General features: G+C 45.4%; 1 protein-coding gene across 3 annotated transcripts; it reads right to left on the reverse strand.

The window, feature by feature from the left end:
* Window positions 1-400: 400 nt before the first annotated feature.
* Window positions 401-26517, reverse strand: HEBP1 (heme binding protein 1). Of its 3 annotated transcripts, XM_045463174.1 has the most exons (6): window positions 26315-26427; window positions 25282-25530; window positions 16993-17131; window positions 15034-15214; window positions 14281-14388; window positions 401-976 (listed from the first exon to the last, which is right to left on the reverse strand). In XM_045463174.1, the coding sequence occupies exons 3-6, from the start codon at window positions 17033-17035 to the stop codon at window positions 805-807; spliced, it is 504 nt and encodes a 167-aa protein (XP_045319130.1). In that variant the 5' UTR covers window positions 17036-17131; window positions 25282-25530; window positions 26315-26427; the 3' UTR covers window positions 401-804. The 3 variants fall into 3 exon arrangements, with proteins under 3 accessions (XP_045319130.1, XP_045319128.1, XP_045319129.1); XM_045463172.1 differs by lacking the exon at window positions 25282-25530 and having other exon boundaries at window positions 26315-26517; XM_045463173.1 differs by lacking the exons at window positions 14281-14388; window positions 25282-25530 and having other exon boundaries at window positions 26315-26512.
* Window positions 26518-26576: the final 59 nt, after the last annotated feature.

Here is a 26576-nt window from a genome sequence, read left to right on the forward strand (position 1 = left end):
TTCAGCTCATGGAACCAGACCTGAGCTTTTTCTAACCTCATCTCGTCGCCATGAACACATCCTCCAAGCAAATTTCCTGCCTTCAGGGATGTGTAACAGAATGTGATGATTTTTCTCATTGGTCTACTTTGGTGACTCCCGGAACCCTTCGTGGACCACAGCTGCAAAAAGGATCGTCAACTCACGGTTGTAGAATCATCACAACACAGTCAAGGTGAACGTCTCTGATGTAGACACGTTTAAGCATATGGCACATGTCCTTCTACCCCGGGATCTTTGGCTTTATATTCTGGAACAAAACTTGGGGATTCCTGTAACAGTAAACATCATCACTAGTACTCATAACGGTGTTATTTATGAGACTGTGGAGTCGTGGAAATAACTATACTTAGGATCGGTATCAGCTGTTTGAATCGAAGATCTTTATTTTCAGACAAAGATCTCGTAAGGACCACAGATGAAAGATCACGCACAAATCACATTTTCCCCTCAATAGCAAAAATACCAGTTCAATAATTTTTAAAAAGCAGTTTTGAGTGCCCTAGATAGCTGGAAAAACGTTGCTGATTCTTTTTCTGGTCTACCACAGAGCTAAGTCAGTCAGAAGGATGCCGCCTACCTGGGCTGTATTATTTCCCACCACGAGAAAAAGAGCAGAGATGGAATATGCTGATTTCAGAAAACTGGCAGTGAAGGGCTCTGAAGGAAGGAAGATTGGTTAAGCTGGAGATACAGCCGGCACCTTTGCTCCTCCCTCTCCCCCGAGGAAGCGGACACAGGAACACACGTCCAGGAAGGTCTAACTCATGCTTTCACCAGCCAGACCTCATTGCGGCGTCCGTAGGGCTTCATGGGAGGGTCGTACCCAGTGCAGAAGTAGATGTCACTCCGGCAGGTGGCTGTGCCCTCCAAGGCAGTCCGCAGCTGAGTGGCGTGTGCTATATAGTCGGCCTCCTTGGCATAACCACCAAACTGCCTAGGGTAGAAGAACAAGGGGCTGGTTAAGAAACACATGGTCTCCAAGAGACGGGGGAGTCTTTAAAAAAAGAAGTCACTGGCCGCTCTTACTATGACAAGCACGTGAGAGCAGTAAGACGTTTGCCACTTCCTAGATGGGGAGATTCGACCCCTCTGAGCCTCAGATCCTCGTGTGTACAATGGGGATGTGCTGTTTTTCCCCCCAAGGTTGTTATGAACATTAAATAGAGTAATGGATGTGAAAAACTAATGCAGAGCCTGAAACACAGGAGTCAAGTGCTAAGTGTGAGCTTCCCTTTCCTTTCTGGAATCTCCCCGAGCGAGGGTAGGCTGACCTTCCCATAGGCTGGGCCTTCGCCCTTCTCTCTAGATCTCTCTACCGCCCAGGCAGCCACTCCTCTGGGTCCCTCTGGCTCTAGCTGGGGAAGGAGGAGGAGACAGGGGCGTTAGCTAGGGTGGAGCTGAAGCTAATGTCTCTTCCCCAGCAGATCCTTTTTGAGGAGGGAGCACTTCACAGCAGTGACAGGTAGCAGCTTTGTTAAAAACACAGAGCGACCAAAGGCAGGGACCCGAGGAAGGCTTGGGAGGCCCCTTGGCAAGCTGTAAGCATGCCCCAAATAAAGAAATCACTTCTAATAAATCCCTTCTCCTGTTCGAATCATGAAAGCCTTCTTTTTCTAGCAAGTAAAAAGACTTTCCTAAATCAGGCTTTTTCTTGATGGCAGAAGGTGGGGACAGAGAAGGAATAAAGCTTGCCTTTTCAAGATGATTATTCCCTCCTTACGTCATCTGCCTACGCTCCAAAATTCATCCTGTGGCCTACCCTAAATATACCACTCTAAATCTGGGTTGCACTAAAATCTTTATTAGAGTCAAATATGTCCCCAATTCTAATGAGCTTTATGACTCAAAAGTCTGAATCTGCACCAGGCCAAGATTAGGCCAAATGCATTATTTTTGGTGGGGTTCTCTGAGTCACGCTTTGCTCTTTTATAAGCGGTTAGTCATGCTGGGCAAGCATTCAGCACGTTGATTACAGGGTTACTGATGTAAAAACACCCAGGATTTCATCTTTAAGGGATTGATTCTTCCAATGTCTAGACAATCGCCATAGAACATGGACAAAGCTGAGACCAATCTGGAAGAGAAGAAAGTTGGTTCAAGTATATCAAAGAAAGACTACAAGGCAGTTGAAGAAAAGCTGAACTCTAACTCAATGAGAGGAAACTGGATTAGCGACCAACGATGAACATTAAGGAAAGACTGTTCTGGCAATAAAAGCTTGCAAGACTTTGGAATTATTTTCAGAGAATGTCTATAGGTTGAGAGCCACTTGCCTGAGACGAATCAGATGCTGAATGTAGGAGTGCGGAGTGCCCTCTGCATCCCCCTCTCATGCTGTGACACTAAATTTTATCCTTGAAAATGAACAATGTTGGCTCTTTAGGCTACTGGGTTTTTGAAATGTCCAAAGAAGGTGTGGTCCTCAAATACCTTCATTCATCGGTTGGAGTCAAAATGGCTAGTTGTGTGCTCAATCGTACTACCTCTGCCCTTTTCTAGCTCATGGTCTTGGGCAAATGCTTGAATTTCTCTAATCTTCAGATCCTTCAACTGTTAAACAGGGTCGACAGCAGAATCTCAGAAGGCTGTTGTAAAGATGAAGGGAGAAAAGACTGTGAACTGCTCAGCACAGTGCCCGTCACAAAGTAAGCCCACAACAAACAGAAGCTGTTGCTGTTACTTTGCAATTCTGCTCAGAACAGCTATCTGGTTTGGGGTGGGGGACATGACGGTAATCTACGGTAATATCAGGAACCCGGGAAGATAGCCTAGTAATGAAGAACCGACTTGATAAACAATCTCATCTTCTCAACTGGACCCTCTCTCCAAACCCTGTTTACTTTTTCACTCCACTTCCCCCGCCCCCATTTGTTTTCGCTTTTTCTTTTTGTTTCTTCTCTCACTCTCTTTTGTTTCTTTCCTTTCCTTTCCTTTCCTTTCCTTTCTTCCTTCTTCAGCACTTATGACCTTCTAACATACTATATAATTCATTTATTGTGTTCATTGTTTATGGTCTGAATTCCTGAAGGAATATAGGCCCCATGAAGGCAGGGATCTTTGTCACTTCCCCCCCCCGGTATATTCTGAGCCCCTAACACAGTGCCTGACACATATTAGATCTATTGGCTAGATGAACAATTCTGGGATAAACAATAAGGATTAGGGTCTTCGGGCTGACAGACCTCAAGATGATAGCACTTAGGTCTATTGGCCTCCATATTCACTCACTCATGTAATAAAATCTGAAGCACATACTAAGGGGACAGTAGTGGTAATTTAAACAAGAAAACTGGATTGACTGGAGCCACACTGGGAAGGGCTTTGAATGCCATGCCGACTTTGAACCTGATCCTAGATGCAAAGGTCGACCTACAAGGGGGTTGAAAGTAAGAGGCTGACATGATCAGGTTGTGTTCTGGAGAAATTCCTCTGGTGGCAGTGGAGGGAGAGATAGAGTCAGTGGAGGCCAGGAACAGCCAGGTGTGAGGTGGAAAAGGCTTCTGGACAAAGGCACGCGTGAGGGGTGACTGGATATTAGGGGAGGGCAGGGAGAGGTGGAGGAGTCGAAGATTCTCCAGGGCTTCCAGTAAAGTCTCTAGATGGCAACTGGTGCCAACAACCAGAATAGGGACGCTAGGTTGAAGAAAACAAGGAGCGGGGTGAGGACGGTAAATAATATGGTTTGGGGGCATGTTGATATGAAGGTGCATCTGTGAAATACATTCATGCAACTATTACTGTGTACCTAAGTGTGTGTCGGGCACTGTGAAAATCTCCTCAGACCTGGGAAAGAACTGGAGTCAGAGATCCTGATTTGGGAAGGTGGGCCTAGTGATAGCTACTGGGAGTCCTCAGTGAGTAGCTACTGGCTATCATCATGGTAAGGAGGGAGACGAGGCCTGGATGGTGAGCAGACAGAGGGTCAGCAGTTTGCTCTTGGGAGTCCTACTCCCCAAGCGGTGAGCGGAAAAAGTGGCCTTGGCAAGGGCCACTGGAGAAGGAACTTGTCTGAGACGTGACATGGAGAATGTCATCATTTGGGGATTCTTAAGTTCATTAAAAAAAAAAAAAAAAAAAACCCCAATTAAAAAATATTTATTCCCAGGCTGAGATGCTGATAATGAGAATAAAAATTCCCTATTGCTTCACCATGGAGGTATTCTACTAGAAAACAAACCAAGCGAGTGGGCCATGAAACAGATACATGTGTTCTCCTCACTGGTAAATCAACCAACTCACCCATACCCAATCACAGAACTGCACAAACAGGCCAGAAAACCAAACCCCACAGGGCACGCAGTCCTAATAAATGATTCAGGCCCAGTGCTGGCTCCTCAGCCTGTTCACAGGTAAGCTGCCTCCTTCCTCCCTGCCTCAAGCTTCCAAGCTATCCGCGGAGGGTAACACAGTGCCCATGGCTCTCCAAGTTCACAAGCACGTTTGAGTGTGATTTCAAGAATTCTCGTAACGCGCTTTGAGCTCCTCAAAGGAAGTAAACACGAAGTCCATATGTTATTTTTGTAAGCCTGTTAACAAGTCTCAGTCTCCATCTTCAAAGAAGCTCTCCTCCGGGGCACTGTATTTTATCTCCCCCCACGTCAGGGTTCAGCATTTGGAACAAAGCATTGGGTTACTATGGGAACCGAGGAAAGACACACACACCCTAGACTGCAGAAACATGAAAGGAGCTGGCTAAAAAGGTCTGGAAGAGGTTGGGGAGGGGGGGTGGTGGATGATGCAGGCATCAATGAGGCAGGCCAACAGACAAGAGGCTTTGGTCCAAAGAGGCAAAAGATAATAATAGTTCAGGCATGCAAATAAAATAGGAAGAGAAATGCATGGTCTAGCCTGAGCACCCAACTTGGTCTAAAACTTTATCAACAAGCCCACACAAATTTAGAGACAGTCTGCTATGCATGTAGCCCTGTGCTAGGCAAAAGAGGTATTAAGACTAGGAGCTGATAATTTCACGTCCACAGGAAAGAAGTCACACCATAAGGCATGTCAGGCCATCAGACTGAACCGTGCTCATGGAGTCGAGCATCACGGGGCACAAAACACAAGCTAGACACCACAGAGCTGTAAAGACGACGAAGACGTCTGTCTACCCTCTCGAGGTCCAACTGTAGTGGTCAGGACAGAAACACACATAAAGATTATATAGGGCAGAAGGAAGCACTAGAATGAAGGTAGAAGGTACAAATGGAATGCTCTGGGGGTGGGGAATAGGGAATGATTGGTTCTGACTTACAACACGAAGGGAAGGCATCGTGGAGGACCTGATATGAAGCAATTGTTTATTGAGCATCCCTTCCTGATGCCAACAATGAACAATATGACAAAAATGCCTGTCCTCACACAGCTTCCAAGAAGCAGAAGCTGGAGACAGTCTGTAGGAGGAGCTGGGTGAAAGTGAAAGCGTGGAAGTGGAGGGTGCCTGTGCATGTGTTGGAGGGGGGGCCCTGGGAGCTGGGGGGCGGCGTGCGCTGAGATCAGGTGGACACGGAGTGGGGCGACGTCGCGGATGCGATGCCATGACAGAGCATTTTTACTAGGCTTCGCTGCCTGGCTACACATTCGGGGACCCAGCCCAAAGTTTCCCCATCCCCCTTCTCATTTTATTACTAGCTTGGGCTTAGATCCCAACCCTCATGCGTGCCTAGGTCAGAGGCAGGCCCGAGGCCCGTGACCAGAGTTGAGCAGCAGGGGAGAGGGAGTGCGATCGGTCCCACGCTCTATGGAAGGTGGTGATAAAAGGACAACTTAGAAGGGGCAGAGGTGGAAGAACTAGAAATTATCAGGAGGACACGGCAACAGTTCAGGCAAGAGGTGCCGAAGACCAAGGTGGTGCGGATGCAAGGGGAGGCATGGCTGCGGGGGGGGCCAGGACTTGGCCGACAGTTGATGTGCCAGGTGAAGGAGTCAGGATGACACTTGAACGGGACGAGTAGGAGGACAGAAGGGACCTTTAGTAAGACAGAACACAGGGCATCAGATCTGGGGAGGACATCTGAATTCCATGTTTGACGTATTGATTTGGGAGACCCTGGGGAGGTGTTTGGAAAGATGCCTCCTGGGGAGCTGGGAACGAGAGGCTGGTGCTTGGGAGACAAGGCAGCGCGAGCCGTGTTGACTCAGGCTCATCCGCCCAGAAATGGTGGCTGAAGTCCCTTCCAAGTACCCGTTCGCGAAAGACTGGCGGGACACCTGACCGGTTGTGGGGGGAAATGTTTTTAGATTCAGAATCTCATCACTGGTAGGCTCTTAGAAGGGAGGCGGCTTAAATATCAGAGGTACTCGATAGACATTTGCCCAGTGGAACCAAACTTCCCAGTTAGTACGAACATTACATAGCACACGGGCTGCACGTCTCTCCAGACGATGCTTAGACTCCTTCAGGGCAAGGGCTTCCTCGCCTCGTTACCTGTCCCTCTTACTGTTAGATACTTCATGCCAGAGTAAGAAATATGCTCCCCTATAATCTTAACCCACAAACACGACTTCTTATCTCGGAAATAACACAGTCCTCAAATACTTGAGACATCATCTGTCTCTCATCTCTCTTCCCCACTAGAATGTTTTTCGGGCTTCAAAGGGCGGCCACGTCGCTTGTTCCCCTGCACTATTTTGAGGACCTATAGCAATTCCTGGCACAGAGTAAGTGAATAATGAATATGTGGTGTTTTTGAATGAATTCTTGAATGTGTAAATGGCCTCACCTTAGTCATCATGTTGAGTCTGATGATTGCTAAGACATTCAAGGGAGCTGGAGAGACGGTCAGGCTGGAGATTTACCAATGGAAGGGTGACAGTTGAAGCTATGGGAGGGGACCAAGATCTTTAGGGAGGACAGCAAAAAAAGGGAAGTGCAGGGAAGGCAAGGACCAAGACTTTCACTCACTTATTTATTCATCAACTTTTAACTGAGCACTTACTAGACACTAGCCCAAGGTCCTGCCCTCAAGAATATCCTGGTGAGGGGGGGCGCCTGGGTGGTGCAGTCGGTTAAGCGTCCGACTTCAGCCAGGTCACGATCTCGCGGTCCGTGAGTTCGAGCCCCGCGTCAGGCTCTGGGCTGATGGCTCAGAGCCTGGAGCCTGTTTCCGATTCTGTGTCTCCCTCTCTCTCTGCCCCTCCCCCGTTCATGCTCTGTCTCTCTCTATCCCAAAAATAAATAAACGTTGAAAAAAAAAAAAACTTTAAAAAAAAAGAATATCCTGGTGAGGGAGTAGACAATAAACAAATGAACAAATGGGTATATAATGCAGGTGAGAATAAGTGAGGTGAGGAAAATAAAGGGTGAGGGGACAGAAAAGGAAGGGGTGAGGTTTTTGAAAGAAGGTGAGGCTCCTTGCAATCAAAAGGACAGAGCTTGAGTATTGAGCTGACCAAGGAGGCAAAACCGTATTATGTCACCCTCGGCCTGAGCCTCCTGTGATTACAGATGGGTGCTGGAATTATCTATGAACTTGGCTAACACTGGTCTATAGCTCTGGGAACACCCTAGAAGCTTAGCAGCTGTACTCTTTTTACCAAAGTTCATGTTCTCTAGGCTGAACTTCCCAAGCTGCCAGTGTCCTCAGTGAGGGGCTGGTTGTTTATTTATTTATTTATGTTTATTTATTTATTTTGAGAGAGAGAGAGTAGGGGAGGGGCAGAGAGAGAGGGAGAGACAGAATCCCAAGCAGGCTCTGTGCTGTCAGCACAAGGCTGATGTGAGGCTCGATCCCACAAACCGTGAAATCGTGACCTGAGCTGAAATCATCTGACACTTAACCGACTGAGCCACCCAGATGCCCCAAGGGCCTGGTCATTTAGAGAGAAAAAACAACATCAGCATCCGTTGGTGCCTCATGGCTGACAAAGTTGTGTCATATGCACATTTCACTGGACCCTAACAACAGTGCATCATAAGCTTTATTTTATTTTATTTTATTTTATTTTATTTTAACGTAATTTTTTGAGATAGCAAGAGTGTGAGTAGATGAGGGACAGAGAGAGAGAGAGAGAGAGAGAGAGAGAGGAAATCTTAAGCAGGCCCCATGCCCAGCATGGAGCCCGACACAGGACTCGATCTCATGATCCTGGGAAGGGTTAAGAGCCAAAATTAAGAGTTGGACACTTGGGGCACCTGGGTGGCTGAGTCAGTTATGCGTCCGACTTTGGCTCAGGTCATGAGCTCCACATCAGGCTCTGTGCTAACAGCTCAGAGCCTGGGGCCTGCTTCGGATTCTGTGTCTCCCTCCCTCTCTTCCCCTCCCCCGCTCACACTCTGTCTCTCTCAAAAATAAACATTAAAAAAAAAAAAAAAGTTGGATGCTTAACTGACTGGGCCACCCTGGTGTCCATAAGTTCTATTTTATAGATGCGAAAACTAAAGCTCAGAAAGCCCAACTGTAAAACTCATAATTATTAGAGTTGAGGTTTGAACTGAAGTGTATCTGTAGTAGCTTGACTTTTTTGTTAATTCTAGTAAAACTTGACCTGATTCTCAGAGGGAGGTGAAGTCAAGAAGAGAAGAGGCTAACTCTCACCAAGCGTCTACCTAATGTCTCGCGATGTGTAGGCGTTTGTGGATACACAATATTGCATCCTCACAACAGCCTTGTGGGTTAGGTACTCTTGCTCCATCTTATACTTGGGGAAACTGAGGCACAGAGAAGCTCGGCAACACGCCAAAGGTCCCGTGGCCATTGAGCTAGCATTGGATCTCAGGTCACCCTGACAATGAACTCCTAGTTTCCAACACTTTATACCCAGACATTTCACTAAAACTGTCAACCTTCTCCTGCCATCAGTCTCTGTTGAACTCAGTGCTGAATTACGCTGAGGAGGCTGAGCTGTAACCTAAGTGGCCTTTGTGGAACACAGAGGGAGGACAGTGGTCTGGAATGGGGCCACTCATATAAATGTGAGGGTATTTCTATTGCCTCTTGTGAATACTAAAAGGATTCTGATAGTATTATTCTTTCTTAGCCTTCTATTCATTGACTGCTAACACATACTACTAATAAATGTATACTCCCTTCTGAACATCCCTTCACAAGCTCATACAAAAGGAAGGCTGAATGAAGGATGCAAAGCTTTCATTTTGGAATTAATTTTTTGGTCATCTAATGCACATACTGTGTACTTGACTTTCTACTACCGCATTCACACTGCCTTCCACATAAAGGTACTTTTAAATGCACATTTGACTTGCAGTGACACCCAGTGGCTGGTTGAGGAATAACATATGTTAATTTAGGACCATGTGTTCGGTTAAAACAAAAATTCACTAAGCCATGCAATATACCATTATTTATCATTTTCATCGGTTTAGATTTCAGAGAATTAAAAGGAAACTTCCACAGACCTGATGTTAATAGTACTTTTAAAGAGATACCCTCTCACACTATAAGGAACCAGGGTCCTTGGAGAAATGGCTAATTCCAGCTCTAGAGCAAGAAATGCCCAGATGTGCTTGAAACATTTCTGTGACACCAGAAAGCAAGGAAGCTACCATAGAGCACTAGAGTCATGTCCAAAGGACTCAGAAACCAATTGGAAGAGGCTCCCACTGGCCAAAGATGGACAATTTGAACATCAGTAAGAACAGCTACAAAGAACTGAAACACATCAACTATGTCTAAATTCCTGTGTTTATACCGACACTCAAAAAACAGATCGACACCACCTTGCGTGTGGCAGATGTTCAGGAACGAAGTCATTATTCCGAAAACAGATAAGGAGAAGGCAACAAGCTACAGAGAAGGTATCTTGCATTTTCTCTATGACTCCATCTCAGGGAAGTCAAATGGCAGACGAGGAGAGGTTTCTCTTTGTATCAAAGTATTCCAGCTAATAACTGAAGGACAAATAGAGCACATTATCACTTTACCAGCTCTAAGAAAGGCCTCTAGGCAAGGGTGATCTACAGTCGCTGACCTCACAAAAACAGAGGCAAGCAAACCGTATGGGCCCCTGATAGAGGGATACAGCACCACCTATGAAACATCCTTGCCAAAAGCAGCAGCTGGAATCTGACTATGCCTCTGGTTCTAACGACTAATTTACAGGCAGTGCCGGAGGCAGAGGAACACGTTAAAAGGTCACTGAAAGGCAATCTGCAACATTCAGACTACAGGAAACAAGAGGACAAATGACCCCTAGGCAGTAATGAAAAATGAAAAGGTGTAGTGGCGAGGAAGGCTGCAGATTAGTAAAAGCTTAAAAGGCATACCAACCAATTGCAATGGATGGATTTTATTTGGATCCCGGCTCAAAACAAACTTTTAAGAACAAATTTTCAGGTAGTGGGAGAAATCTGAACACTGGACATATTTTATATTATTATCACATTAATGAAATGATGTTAAAATTTTAGGAGTAATAAGACATTATGAGTGTGTTTTTAAAAGGTCTTTGGTAGTCACACTGAAGTATTTGTGGATGAAATAATAAAATGTCTGGAATTTGCCTAAAAATAACCCAGTGGAGGGGCTGGGTGGTAGTTGTGAGGGTACCCATGACACAGATTTGAGCTTGAGTTAATTATCTTGAAGGTGAGTGATAGGTTACATAGGACGTCATTAAGTTTATTGTATCTTTTTATTACACAGGTTTGGCCTTGAGTTAATTATCATGGAAGGTAAGTGATGGGCTACATAGGATTTCACTATCTTCTATTTTTTTATAAGTTTGAAAATTTCCATACTAAAATGTTAAAAGAAAAAAAATCATACCAACTCATCACCCTGGGTCTGGTAAAACAGACGATTCAAAGCCAGCCTCGTCCGCTTGAAGTCTTAGGCGAACTGATTTAACCATGTCAACCTCATTCCTCATGAAATCAAAAGGAGCGAAGGGAAAAAAAAATTACTGAAACTTACCACAGGTCATGAAGTGATTTGTAAAGACAGAAGCATCTTAGTAGCTACTGAAAGGTACTCTTTAGTAATAATCCTATGAGGGACATTGTCATGGCACTCGACAGATGGAGAAACTGTCTTAAAGAGGGTGAGAGACTTCCCAAGCTTCTGGGATTCAAACGAAAACATACTTATTCATTGGAGTATACCAGACTGCCTCCCAAGACACAGGGAAGAGAATGGAACAGAGGGATCAGGCATGAAGGTCAGATAGGTGAGACAGAGGGCATAAGATTTAAGGAGGCGCTTATTCTCTCAGTGCTAACCCTACACTTGGACAACTGTGAAAGTGGGCGTCTCTTTAAATGCTGTACCACAGGCACCTCACCTTGCTTCCCCACTCTAGTTCCTGCCCTTGGGAAAGACATTCTTTTTTTTTTTTTTTTTTTTTTTTTTTAGTGTTTATTTATGAGAGACAGACAGAGAGACACAGAATCCGAAGCAAGCTCCAGGCTCTGAGCTGTCAGCACAGAGCCCGACTCGGGGCCAGAACCCATGGACCTTGAGATCTTGACCTGAGCTGAAGTTGGACGCTTAACTGACTGAGCCACCCAGGTGACCTGGGAAAGACATTCTTTACTTAGAGTTTGCTTTCTCTGCAGACTCTGTAGTGAAGGCTGGAAAGTCTGATGACTGGAGAAAAGCTGAGTTTCCAGTGCTAGCGGTCCAACTGCAGTACACGCACTGTCCTCTGGGGGGCCCTGCGTCGCTTGGCCTAGGACTGCCCAGAGCAGCCAAACTCACATTCCCAGCCTTAGTGTTGGCAACAGAGAAAGTTGCATCCTCAGGTGCAGAAGTGGTGCAGGGCAGTCAAATAAGTATGTGTGGAGGCCCCTGGCCGTGGACAAAAACTCTCCAGTGCAAGATTATTTGTATATTTATTTTTCTTTAAGTTGTTCCAGAGCAAGAGCAGATCCACACCTATAGTTGATACTGGTGAAGTTCCTGGTCTCTGACTATACATGGTTCAGTACCTGTCACAAAGTAGGATTTTGAAAACAGGGAGTCATTGATTATCTACAAGAGACTTGGTTTCTGAAGGGAGGTTGGGGCCCAAAGAATAAAAACATGCAACCATCTGTACCTGTTGTGCTCTACAGTCAAAAGGAACATGACCCCATTTGAGGCCCTGGCAACAGGACTAGAATGATAATAGTACTCTGCTCAAAGGACCGTGGACAATAAACAGCTAAGGGGGTGGCAGTCCAGCTCTGGCAAATACTCCCTGCCCTTCTGGCATTCAAAGGGAGCATGGGCTAAAAAAGGAGATTCCCCCCAAGTCCTTTATGTATTTATGTATTTATGTATTTATGTACTCATTTACATATTCATGACCCCAAACTACCGCTTGACTTAGATATTCCCAGAGTCTCCCAGAACCCTGCTGTGGCTAATGTAGACGTTCAGCTTAAGCTGTGGGGATACTCTATCCAGGTGAATGTGGCAACTGGCAAACGCATTTATTCAGATACAGTACAAATGTTTGTGCGTTGTAAGCTGAAGAAACTGAAGTGAGAAATTGTCAGGACTCAGTATTTCTTAACTTAATTCATCGACAATACAGAGAAATTAAGGAAACAATCCTATTGACATCAAATAGGAAAGAATACCTAGGAATAAATTTAACGAGGGAGGTAAGAGATCTGTACCTGAAAACTGTAAGACATTAATGAAGAAAATTGGACAAGACACAAATAAATGAATAGATATTCCATGCTCATGGATTGGAAGAATTAATATTGTTAGGATGTTCATACTACCAAAAGCAATCTACAGATTCAATGCAATCCCTATGAAAATTCCAATGGAATTTTTCACAGAACTAGAAAACCAACCCTGAAATTTGTATGGAACTGCAGAAGACCCCAAATAGCCAAAGCAATCTTGAGAAAAAAAGAATAAAGCTGAAGCGTATGTCCTGATTTCAAACTGTATTACAAAGTTATTATAATAAAAACTACGGCATTGGCATAAAAACAGATATACAGATCAACGAAACAGAATAGAGAGCTCAGAAACAAACCCATGCATATATGGTCAACCAATTCACAACAAAGAAGCCAAGTGTCTTCAATAAATGGTGTCTGGAAAACAGGGCAGCAACAGGCAAAAGACTGACATGGGACCTCTACCTTACGCCACACACAAAAATCAACACAAAATAGATTAAATACTTGAACATAAGACCTGAAACCATAAGATTCCTAGAAGAAAACATAAGGTATAAGCTCCTTGGCATCAGTCTTGGCAACAATTTTTTGTATTTGGCAACAAAAGCAAAAATAAGCAAATGGGACTACATTGAACAAAAAAGTTTCTGCACAGCAAAGGAAACCATCAACATAATGAAAAAGCAACCTACTAAATGGGGGAAATATTTGCAAATCATATATCTGATCAGGAGTTAAAAGCTGAAATATATAAAGAACTCCTATAAATCAATAGCAAAAAAGCCAAACAATCTGATAAAAAATGGGCAGGTGGTTAAGCATCTGACTTTGGCTCAGGTCATGATCTCATGGTTTATGGGTTCAAGCCCCATATTGGGTTCCACGCTGACAGTGCAAAGCCTGCTTCAGATCCTCTGTCTCCCTCTTTGTCCCTCCCCTTCTGACACACACACACACACACACACACACACACACACTCTCTCTCTCTCTCTCTCTCCCCCCAAAATAAATAAACATTTTTAAAAAGTGGGCAGAGGATCTGAATAGACATTTTTCCAAAGAAGACATACAAATGGCCAATACGTACATGAAAAGGCACTCAACGTCACTAATCATCATTGAAATACAAATCAAAGCCACAATGAGATATCACTTCACATCCATTAGAATAGCTATTATCAAAAAGACAAGAAATAACAAGAGTTAGCAAGGCTATGGAAAAAAGAGACCTGTGCACTGTTGGTGGGAATGTAAATTGGTGCAGCCACTAGGGAAAACAGTATGGAGGGTCCTCAAAAAATTAAAAGTAGAACTCCCATATGATCCAGCAATTCCACTTCTGGGTACATATCCAAAGGAAATAAAATCACTATCTTGAAGAGATATCTGCACTACCATGTTCATTGCAACATTATTTATAACAGCCAAGATACGGAAACAACCTGAGGGGCCATCAACAGATGAATGGACAAAGATGTGGTACATATATACAATGCAGTATTATTCAGCCATAAAAAAGGGACAATCTGCCATTTGTAACAATGTGGATGACTTTGAGGGCATTATGCTAAGTGAAATAAGTCGGACAGAGAAAGGAAACCACTATATGATCTCACTTATATGTAGAATTGAAAAAAACAAACAAACCCTGAACTCACAGAGAAGAGCTTGATGGTTGCCAACGATAGGGGATGCAGGCGGAGAGTTGGAGAAATGGGTGAAGGTGGTCAAAAGGTACAAATTTCCAGCTATAAGATAAATTTGTCCTGGGGATATAATAGAAAGCAAGGTGACTATAGTTAACAATATACTGTAATAAATATGTGAAAGTTATTAAGAAAGCAGATCTGAAAAGTTCTCATCTCAGGAAAAAGCAATTGTAACTATGTCAAGTGATGGATGTTAAGTAAACATTATGGTGATCATTTCATAATATTTACCTATATCAAAGCATTACATATTGTATACCTGAAGTCACTATAATGTTATATTTTAATTATATCTCAATAAAACTGGAATAAAATATAAATGTAATGTAAATGCTTCCTCCAGATGATTAAGGAGTGGTGACGGAAGTCACGTGCTACCCTGGATGCCTAAAGATTCCTCTCCTTACAACAACAAAATAAAAACAGAGAGAGAGGCAAACCATAAGAGACTCTTAAACATAGAGAACAAACCGAAGGTTGTCGGTGGGGAGGTGGGGGATGGGCTAAATGGGTGATAAGCATTAAGGAGGACACCTGTTGGGATGAACACTGGGTGTTACACATAAGTGATGAATCACTGGGTTCTACTCCCGAAACCAATACCACACTGTATGTTAACTAACTTGAATTTAAATAAATAAATTAAACACACACACACACACACACACACACACACACACACACACAGAATCCTCTCCTTACAGGGAATAGACAGTGATGCTTTCCCTCTCTTCGATCTTAACACTGTCATCGGTGGGAACTGGCGGGTTGCTCTGAAACTGGTTTGGAATCCGGAACCAGACTTTCAATTTCTTCTGCAGGGAGCCATCATCACTTGGAAACACAGCAAAGGAAATAGGCACGGTCATGCCCATCCCGATTCCTGAAAACATAAAAACCCACAGAGTGAGGGTATTGTAGACAGAACTTTGGCTCAGAACTGTGAAAGATCTGCTGGTCTCACTCTTCTTCCAAATCAGGATTCTTTTTGTTCTTGAAATTAATAATAAATCTTTCAGGTATGAAAACTATACAGTCAGATACATACAAAACATCTCTTATTTGTATATTTTGGAAGTAGGAGTGTAGTGATTCAACTCATTTGGAAAACACTATTTGCTAATATATATCAAGACTGCAAATAGATCAGTATCTAATTACTCTCTATTTAAATATAAATTTTAAGGAAATAATCCAAAATGTGTAAAAGGCTACAGGTGATAGGATATTCATTGCAGCAGAATTTATAATTGTGAGAGACTGGGAGCCATATAAGTGTTCAAAACAGCAATATGTCTAAGTGAATTATAGGCGCATGATACAATATAACATAGCTATCAATAATTATGCTTAAGAAGACAATTTCTCAAAGGTGGAAAATAGTTATGAAATAAGTAACAGAAGGGTATACAATTGCACAAACACTATGATTACATTTTAAAAGCCTATTAAAGGATGCCTGGGTGGCTCACTCGGTTGAGCGTCCTACTTCGGCTCAGGTCATGATCTCACGGCTTGTGAGTGCAAGGCCTGTGTTGGGCTCTGTGCTGACAGTTCGGAGCCTGGAGCCTGCTTCGGATTCTGTGTCTCCCTCTCTCTCTCTGTCCCTCTCCCCTCTCACGCTCTTTCTCTCCCTCAAAAATAAACATTAAAAAAAAAAGCCTAGCAAAAAGCCCTAAAGAAATACATTCAGAAGACAACAATGATTGTATTATTTGGGGTGCTGTTGTGTTATGTTCAAAATTTTCTTTAACGAGTTTTATAATATTTATACGTATTTTCTTCTAAAAAAAAAGTTATGACAGTATTAAGAAGGAAAAGATTTCTGACTTCCTACTGGTGGACTTATACAAAGCCTGATTACTTTAGTCCTAGTGAATATTACTGAGGTTAATACCAGTTTCTAACTTTCTAAATTATCAGCTTGAGAAATACCCTAAAAATAAAACATCACATCTCTTTTTTCACCTTGCTTTCTGATCCACTTTGGGTTTGCACTGATCATAAAGGGTAGTTTAAATTAGAGAGCTTTAGTGTTACATTCATATTAAATATGGTTTTCATGCTGACAGGCACACTGAAACTTCACGCCCATCATTTTAAAAATAGGGGCACAGCCATCACAGACTGCCAAGACTGTAAGGAGTGGGACAGCTTAAAAATTCTCAGACCCTTCATTTGCTAGAACAGAGCCGGGGACCTGCCATACTCAACACTCACTGAGCCTCAGTACCCTGCAGATTCTGAGCAACCAGACCAGGGGACTGAGCAGAGATGTTCAGCCTGGAGGCAGAGGTCTCGAGTCAGAGGTTGGCCTGGCTCTGTGACTTGGCTTCCTTCACTCAGTCATGATAAGCACCGTGTGGTTAAAAACCCCAGAGTGTATGTTCACGCCTGGGAGATAAGCAGGAAGGCAGTGATACTGAGCAGGGATACCACACAACGAGGGGGAGGCTGGGATGAAGTCAGTGTGGTTCCTGCCCCCCCCCCCCCCCCCCCCCCCCGCCGAGTGCCCCCGTGCACACAGTACCACAAGTTCACAGGCCACGGAAGCACACGGTGACATGTGCCTTGTGGCCTCTCCCTGTGTTTTCCACTGATGACAGGAGCCGTAGCAAGCTTGCCTCTGAGACTAGAGCCACATCCCTCAGGGATACTCACCCTTGTCATTGGTGCCCCCCACATACTTCATGACCTTGGGCATGGCTTCACGCAGACCCTCATCCACAGGCTTATCTGTCACTTCCACTGTGGCAAACTGTCCGCCTTCACAGGTCCTCTCCTCATAGGAGACTTCTTCCTAGGGGCAGAATACACATGCTTAAGAGATGTAAAGTGGTAACCTGTGGTGACTCCAGAAGCAGTAAGGTATCCAGCTACAAGAGACCCTGATTGCTAAAGAACTTTCCATGATGAACCTGGGCATGGTGGCAGGGTAGAAGAGATGACAGTAGAGGTACGAAGGGCCATGAGAAAAAGGTTCTGGGATTTCTTACAAATGTAGAGTCAGCAGAAAAAAAACTTGGTATAATCAATATTCTCAGAGAGATAAGAGAAGATACTGCATTCCCAAGCCACTCAGAACGTCCCCCAGAATGCTATAAAAATAGAATGTCCAGAGATCAAAGGGCTCTTCGAAATTAAAAATACAACAGAAATGAAAAATTCAGTGGAGAGGTCAGAAGATAAAGCGGAAGGAAATCTTCCAGAAAGTCAAGTGAAAAGGCAAAGGAGTAGAAAACAGAGGAGGAAATGAAATCAGGGGATCAGGCCAGGAGATCCAACACCTGAATGACAGGAGAGCCAGGAAAAAGAGAAGAGAATTGCAAAGGAGGAAACAAAGAGATACACCAACACCGCCACAGACTCCAAGGCTCCAGGATGGGCCTCATTCTAGAAGCAGGGACTCAGGGCAAGAAGAAACAGAGTAGCTCTCTTCCCTCAGTACTTCCAAACACTACTCCTGTCTCGCTAAATGGTACCCCTCCCCCACTCCCCTGGATGCTCAGCTCCACTACTTCTCCAGAGCCTTCCTGGTGGGACCCCACCCCCCGCCACCCCCAGCATGACCACTCTCTGTGTGGGTCTTTGCCCGAAGGTCCTTTGCCATAGAGACCCACGCAGCTCTCCTTCACTCCCTCCTCCTCTTCCTTGCCCTGTGATATCTCCGATAATTTCATATTCCTCAACATACACTGTAAGACCGTGTCTTTCAAACGTTAAAGAGAACCACGACACATAACAAGAAATGTGTATTTTTTTACAAGGAGAAACAAAGCTTCACAAAAATAATACTTTACCCTTAGGGAGGGGATACATTCTGCATCTAGCCTTTTCTTTCTTCCCTGTTGACTTCCACTCTACTCAAGTAAATTTCATGCTATTCCACGAAAAGAAGAAACATGTGCCTTATGTTGAGCTATCGGGTAAGGAAACCCTGGTGCAGTTTGAAAAATCTGCCATGAAGTCTTTGTGGACAAGAGCTATGCCACGAAGCATCATAAATGAGATGCTCATCATAAATTAGATGCTTAAGGAACTGCCTCGTTTACTAATGATGATGAAAACCAGACACATGGGAGAGAGAACTTGGCTGCCCCTGGCTGGGGAAACAGGACTTCCTATGACATCCTAGACTGAAAGGTCTCAACTCCCAAGGGGACCGAATGACTCTGTGGAGGTGGGGCTAAGTGGCCTGGATAGTCTGAAAGAGTACATTTATATTATAGTTTTGTGTTTAGAATGAGAAAAATACCTATTGTGTTTGTAATGCAAAATTAAAGGAGAATAGCAAGAAGGGGGGGGGGGGCGGGAATTGCACCAGACCAGGAATCAAGAGGCTGCAAATCGAACGCGGCTACTAATTCCAAGGGTTGCTGTGAGGCCCTCCCCTCGGAGAGCGTCACACTACCAAAGAGTCTCCAGTAGCAAACCCTGCTGTGTAAACGGGATGGTTTTGCTCGTTCTGGCTCTGTCGCAGCACAGACGACACACACCTTCCACTGGAGGTCCCACCGAGTCCTGCCATTTATGTTTTAAATTCCAGAAATGCTACTCCGTGAATCACAGAATTTCAGCCTGAAATTTCCCAAAGAGTAAATGAAGAACCAGAGGGATTGAACAGCCCAAGAACACACAGCTACCAAGCGGTGAAATTGGAACCAGACTTCACACCTCCAAATCCTAGTCTAATGCTTACTGCCGGACTCTATACTGTATGGGGGATGATGTTAGTGCTTTGAAGCATCTTTCTTTAGCTACTGAGTAAGTTATTTCTTTTTTTTAAAGTTATTTATTTATTTTGAGAGAGAGAGAGAGAGAGAGAAGCAAAGAGAAGAGGGAGGGAGAGAATCCCAGGCCGGATTCTGCATTGTCAGCATAGAACCAGACGCGGGGTTTGATCTCATGAACTGTGAGATCATGACCTGAGCTGAAATCAAGAGTTGGATGCTTGGGCACCTGGGTGGCTCAGTTGGTTGAGTGTCCGACTTTGGCTCATGTCATGATCTCACGGTTTGTGAGTTTGAGCCCTACATCGGGCTCATTACCGTAAGCACAGAGCCTGCTTTAGATCCTCTGCCCCCCACCCCCTGCCCCTCCTCCGCTCACGCTCTCTCTCGCAAAAATAAATAAAACATTAAAAAAAAAAAAGTTGGATGCTTAACTAACTGAGCCACCCAGGCGCCCTGAGTTAGTTACTTCTGATAGACATTTGTGTGCCTGCGTCAAACTCAGAATAGGGGCATCCAAATTCATTTCATGGACCCTCATCTCTCACAACTGGAGAAACCAATGATAAACTGTCAATGGAGAAAAGAGCTGGTTGGCTCTTTCCTTTGTTCTTTCTTTCCTTCTTTTTATTCACTCAACTTACAACTATGGGGCATCTATCGTGTGCTGAGCGCTGTGGCATGGGCTACGATACAGAGAAGAGAGACACAGTCTCTGACATCAGGAGGGGCACGGGCTTACAGGTAATAATCTGATATGTTTAAGAGGAGAGGCAGGGCAGGGTGGGAACACAGAAGAAGACTAGTCAGGTTGTTTTGCAGGGCACGGGTGCATGTTGATGTGTTTGGCTAGGTCAGGGTGACTTTGAGGTGCTTATAGATCATCCAGCTGGACATTCAGTCACTGATGCATTGATTCATTGAATAAATATTGAAAACCTCTGCTGGGTGCTATAGATTTAGAGATTAATATGACATGGGCAGTCTGGTTGGGTGGTGAGGAGATTATAAAATTATCGTATGATGTAGTAAATGTTCTGATAGCTCGGGGAGGGCGATTCCAGGTCGTGGACACCACGAATGTAAGTGAGAAGAACAGAAGAACAAACTGCTGAGGGTGATGCGGTTCACTGGGGCTGGAGCAAAGGCGGTCAAGCAGGGCACAGCAAGAGAGGGGCCAGACGCACAAAGACCTCATAGGCTGTCACAGGGAGAAGGATTTTGTGACAACTGTCCTAGTGACGGTGAGCCGAGTGTGCAAGTCAGTTTCATCCACCCCACATTAATTCAACTGACTTTGTGATCCAGATATGGAATTTCGAGTAGGAGGGGTCCCGGAGCAGAAAGGAGAGTTCTGGGGATGGTCTAGGCGATCCGTGCTCTCAGCCTGTCCCCCAAGCAGAAAGTCCAGGGACAGGGAAGAAGGGCTTCAAAGAAAGGAATCCAGTGTGATTCAGAGAGAGAAGGCTTCCGTGATAAGTCTACCCACCCTTAAGGCTCAACTCAACCTCCCTCCTCCAGAGTGATTTCTCCTTCTGAGGAGCTCGGAAGGCAGACAAGACTAAGGTTAGAAGGGCCCTTTCACATCTATCTGTTCATCTGCCTCCTGTTACAGATGAGCAAACTGTCCATTGTGCAAGCTGGACACGTGGGTCTAGAGCTCAGCAAGACACTGATACAGGGATATAAGTTTGGGAGTCATCAGCAGAAGGGGTAACTAAACCTGTGAATGGAGCGAAGATTGCCTGGGGAACAAATGAGCGTTCTGTATCACTTAATCATGTTAATTAATCCCCTACCTACAAGTCGTCATTCACCAGGTTCTTAACCTATCCCAGGTGGTCTAGGCCCCGCCTAACTTCTGTCTGTCTTGCCAGCCACACTCAGAGCACTTCCTCACTGGCCTTCTATCGCCTTCAGTGCCTTGGTCATTCCTGCCTCAGGGCCTCTGAACCTGCCTCTTTTCTCTCCCCGGAATATCTTTTTCCTGTCTCTGCCTGACGAACCCCTACTTATCCAAAAAGCCCCAACCGAAAAGTCGCTTCCCAAAGAGGATCCCAATTTAAAACAAGTTCCCCTGGTATTTTGTACAGGCCCTTGTCCTTTCGCCACACAATATGTATTGTAATTACAGCTGAAGAATAACGTGTTTAACCTCCACCTGCAATCACAGGCCCCATGGGGGCAGGGGCTGTCTGCATCTTTTTTTTTTTTTTTTTTTTTTTTTTAATTTTTTTTTTTTTTTTTTCAACGTTTATTTATTTTTGGGACAGAGAGAGACAGAGCATGAACGGGGGAGGGGCAGAGAGAGAGGGAGACACAGAATCGGAAACAGGCTCCAGGCTCTGAGCCATCAGCCCAGAGCCTGACGCGGGGCTCGAACTCACGGACCATGAGATCGTGACCTGGCTGAAGTCGGACGCTTAACCGACTGCGCCACCCAGGCGCCCCGTGCATCTCTTAGCATGTACTGCTGTGTCTTGCATATAGTAGGTATTGCAAGGGTCTGTGGGGAAGGAGGGTAAAACCTGGTCTTACCCTAACGACAAGGAATACAACAGACATAGCTGGGTAGAGAGATAAGAAACTAGTCTAGTTATATTTATGCTGGAGAAAAGCAGGGCCACAATGTCTAAAGGTGGTACCATGGCAGGTCCCACCTTGTTTTTACAGCATCTAAGTCCATAAACTCTCATTGTTTACTGGATCGCTCAAACCTAAGTGACGGATATTACAAAACTACTCTAGTTCTCGAGGGGGAATTGAAATAGAATTCCATTTCTGCAGAAAACAAAGCACCTAGGTTAACCCAGTTAACACATTTGGTTCTTCAGATTTAATGTCTTTAGTGTGTTTCTTTTTCTTTTTTTTTTTATTAAAAAAAATAATTTTTTTTTACGTTTATTTATTTTTGAGACAGAGAGAGACAGAGCATGAATGGGGGAGGGTCAGAGAGAGAGGGAGACACAGAATCCGAACAGGCTCCAGGCTCCGAGCTGTCAGCACAGAGCCCAAAGCGGGGCTTGAACTAATGAACTGCGAGATCATGACCTGAGCCGAAGTCGGACGCCCAACTGACTGAGCCACCCAGGCGCCCCTAGTGTGTTTCATTGTCACATGGAACAGAATAGCCCACTTCTGCCCCAGATCCGGCTAGCTTATGCTCCCAGTCATATAAGGATTTGGCCCATGACTACAAACACCAATATTCAGCATTCGATGGGAACCCTGGTCAAGTTCAATTCTTGCAACGGTATTTGCAAGGTCCTCTGTAAGGTCAGTTTTTTTTTTTTTTCCTTGCCACCTGATGTGGTGGGTGTACATGTTAATTCTGGAAGCCAGCTTTCTCATTGTAAGAAAATAATAATAACAATCAACCTAACTCAGGACTTTCTATGTGTCGGGTATTATTTTAAATATTTTGCATGGATTCGTTCACTCAGTCCCTCCAATGATCTTGTGAAGACATTAGTGTTTTTATCTTCATTTTCAGATGAAACTGGAGCACAAGGGGTTAAATAACATGCCCAAGTTACAGCGGGCAGGTGGTTGAGCCAGGATTCCAACCCAGGCTGTTGGGTCCCAACCAATGTGCACAGGCTGGAAAAAAAATCCCATAAAGATGTCAGTTGTTGATGTCAGTCCTGCTCTGAGCATCCACAAGACCCACCCAATCCAACACAGAGAGCAGTGTGTCCTCCTCTCTCCAGAAGCAATATGGAAGGCACCTGATAAGGTCTGCAGCAGCCTGGACCTCCCCCATCACAATCAGTTCTGAACATCTGGTGAGCCTGAACCTGAGCTACACAGGACACGCTTCCTGCCGTCAATTTGCCCAGCGAAGTAGGCAACAGTTCCTGACCCAGACTCTTTCCAGGGTAAGATGCTCAATTTCAGGGAGAGTCTGTTTTCAAAATAATAACACCCTGAATTTGTGTGTGTATGTATATATGTGTGTGTGTATATATATATATATATATATATATATATATATTTTTTTTTTTTTTTTAAAAAGGCTTGTAAGTACCTTTGAATATTTAAGTAACTGTCACATAGGCATGGTGATTCTTGTATTACAGTTGAGGAATTTCAGGGTTCAGAGTGGTTAGGAGGTCAAGTAGTTTACCCAAAATTACCTGTGAAACTAAAGGGATACTAACACCATACCCAACCAAGTGTTAGGTATTTTGTTGAACAACTTTGAATTGGTTATCTCATTTAAGCTTCCAAACAATCTTATAAGATACAAATTATTTCCTCTCATGCTTACTTCAGAGAAGTTAAGTAAGTTGCCTGTGACCACACAGCCAGGAAGCACAGAGCTGAGTTGTGACATGATGATATTACCACATTTGAAGGGGGTAAACATTTTAAATGTTTATTTATTTTGAGGGAAAGAGAGCACAAAGTGGAGAAAGGGCAGAGAGACGTAGAGAGAGAATCCCAAGGAAGTTGCTTACTCAGTGCAGAGGCCTATGCAGAACTCAATCTCACCACCCCAAGATCGTGACCTGAGCTGAAATGAAGAGTCAGAACGCTTACCCGACTGAGCCATCCAGGCACCCCGCATTTTCATGCCTTTTAAAAAATTAATATGTATGGTAACACTGGGAGCAGTTGGGAAAGATATTTTTATATCCATTCTACAGCTGCAGAAACTGAGGTCGGTCAGGTTAAATGATTTGCATCAGCCTGATAGCAACATCCCAGATAGCACCATACTCCCATCAAATGTTGAGGGAAGATGCTTATCAGGGAGTTGTATTTGTTCTTAGAGGCACCAAATCAGTGGTAGGTGACACTGTATCCATAAGGGAAACAGAAGCTACCAGAGTATTTTGAACAGAGGCATCTTTTTTTTTTTTTTTTAATTTTTTTTTTTCAACGTTTATTTATTTTGGGGACAGAGAGAGACAGAGCATGAACGGGGGAGGGGCAGAGAGAGAGGGAGACACAGAATCGGAAACAGGCTCCAGGCTCTGAGCCATCAGCCCAGAGCCTGACACGGGGCTCGAACTCACGGACTGCGAGATCGTGACCTGGCTGAAGTCGGACGCTTAACCGACTGCGCCACCCAGGCGGCCCTGAACAGAGGCATCTTGATTCAAGGAACTAATTTCATAAATAATAGAAGAGCGGAGATGCCCCACAGGGAGCAGCGAGGCAACCCACAGGTGAGTGAACACCTTAGGAGGGGTAGAGGGAGGATTATGCTACCTGAGCTCAGACACCTGGATCACTTGGTGGAAGCTAGAACCATGGTGGCCTGTCTAGAAAGAGCTGGATCCACAGAGACACTCTTGGTGCCAGAGACCTGATCGTTTGGAGAAACACCTTCTTCCCTTCTTCCCACCCTCTTATCTCCCAGTAGTGCCTCCCACTGGGTGAACCTCACTGCCAGGTGCCTGATATCGGAGCCTGGGAAATAGGCAACTGGGATCAGCCCCCACTCCACACAGAGACCCAGAGAGCAAAGCAGGGAGTGGGTGAGGAAGCGATCTGAGGGCAAACAGGCAGCAGACCAACTCAGACCTGAATTTGCAATTGTCTCTTAACCTAAAGGACCAAGTAAGCTGGATTCCACTATAGAAAGGAAAGCTCTCTGGAACTTGTCGGTAACATGTGGATTCTATAAGTGTTAGGGCCAAAAAGCACCGTAGACATCCCTGGGCTGAGTCCACAGACTGGCAGGCACACAGGCCTGGTCTAGGCCCAGACAGATCCTTTGGCCCGCAGTTTACAAACATTCGTAGGCAGCTATCCACAGTTAAAACCGACATATTTACACAGCCTCAGCCTCACTCCTAAGATTCCCTGTTCCTTTCTCTCTCCCCTGCTTGTTTTTCTTCACAGCCCTGATCACCATCTGATAATGATGTTTGACCTGTTTTTTTGTTCACTAATCACTAAGATGTAAGCCCCATGTGGACATGGAATTTTTTTGGTTTTGTTCACTGCTCTATCTCCACGGCCTGTAAGATGGACTGGCACACAGATGGCACTCGACAAGTAGTGCCTTGTCGAATAAATTAATTTTAACTTGGGAGAGTTCCCACCAAGAATCTGGATTTCTGGTCTTCCTTAAAAATCTGGCAACTCTGGTTTACGTCTCTGTGAAGCCACATCACTGCCTTTGTAGAGGGGGCCCTGAGTTCTCTCTGATTTGCCTCAGACCCCACCTTGCCCTAGCACCTAACACGGCTAGCGTCATTCCCCTTACCTGCTTGGATGCTTGTGGGCATCTGACTACGTCACCCTTGATCTGGGCTAACCTTGATCATTCTATGTGCTGCCGAGGAAACGGAGAGACAGACAGATGAAGGGACAGGCCTCTGGTTATAGTTGCTTGAAGAGTGCAGACTAGAGTCTAGTTGAGGGCTTTTGTGACCATCACTGTAGCAGGTACCAGAACTTGGCCGCCAGACAACACAGTCCTTTAACATACGAGATGCGAAGCTGGGAGCTGAGTCTACAAAGGGCACAGAGTACTTGTCTGCAAGGAGACTATGATCTAGTGGGGGACTGTGTCTTCAGGGGGCAGTCCCATTTGCTTGTGTTAGCACTGATGTAAATTTGGGGGGAGACAGCAGTTACGCCCTCTTCACTCAACCTGTATTCTAGGACCTAACTCTGGGAGTCCCACTGGCCACCCTACCATTTCACAGCTCTGGGCCTTTGCACCTGCTCTCTCCTTTTCTGTGCACTTCTAACCTCCCTGAGGCCCAGCTGAAGACACCTCCTCAGGGCAGGCCCCCTCATCAGCCCCTGGCAGAATGGTTTGTTCCCGCCGCTGTGCCTCTGTGGAGCACAGATCTTGTTCCTGTATACCCAGTCCTCCAGGAGTTGGGAGTTTCTTAAGGACAAGCATGTTTCTGGTCTTTCTGCAACCGAAGGTCTCCCAGGAAGCAAAAGAGCAGAATGCTTGGGATGTTTAAACGAAGGAATGCATTCAACAGGCGCAGTTCTATCGCCACGGGGTACCCCTCCCCCAAAGCAACCTCTCCTTTTTGTCACCCCTCCTCCCAGCAGAGCCCTAGGCCTGCTGTGCTGGACTTCCCTTACTTCCTCCTTCCCAATTCACGTGCTGGGCACTGGGGGGTCGCGCCCCCGGTAGGCGCCAAAACGCACATTCCGGAGCACAGCGCTGTCCCACCTGCCCGTCAGAACCCGCCTCCGCCCCCCCCCCACCCCCGATCAGGGTGCGGTGGGAGGTGCCGCCCCGTTTCAGGTCCTCGGCAGCCCTGCGGGCCTACCTTGCCCCCTTTGCTCAGGACCTGCCAAGGCCACGTCTCTACGCTCCCGAACAGCGAGTTCTTGATCATGCCCAACATGGTGCGGCTGCGGCGCTCCGGACGCACCTGCGGACTCGGGGTTGCAAGGGTGGATAGGGCGAGCGGGGCCGCAGGCCGCGGGCTGGGCTGCTGGGGCTCCGCCCCCCGGAGCTGCGCTCTAAGGCGGGCTGGGCGGGGCACGGCGGGAGCGGCGGAGGAGGGGCCGCGCTCCGCCTCCGCCGGC

Source organism: Leopardus geoffroyi, chromosome B4 (genome assembly GCF_018350155.1).
Source record: "Leopardus geoffroyi isolate Oge1 chromosome B4, O.geoffroyi_Oge1_pat1.0, whole genome shotgun sequence".
Lineage (NCBI taxonomy): Eukaryota > Metazoa > Chordata > Mammalia > Carnivora > Felidae > Leopardus > Leopardus geoffroyi.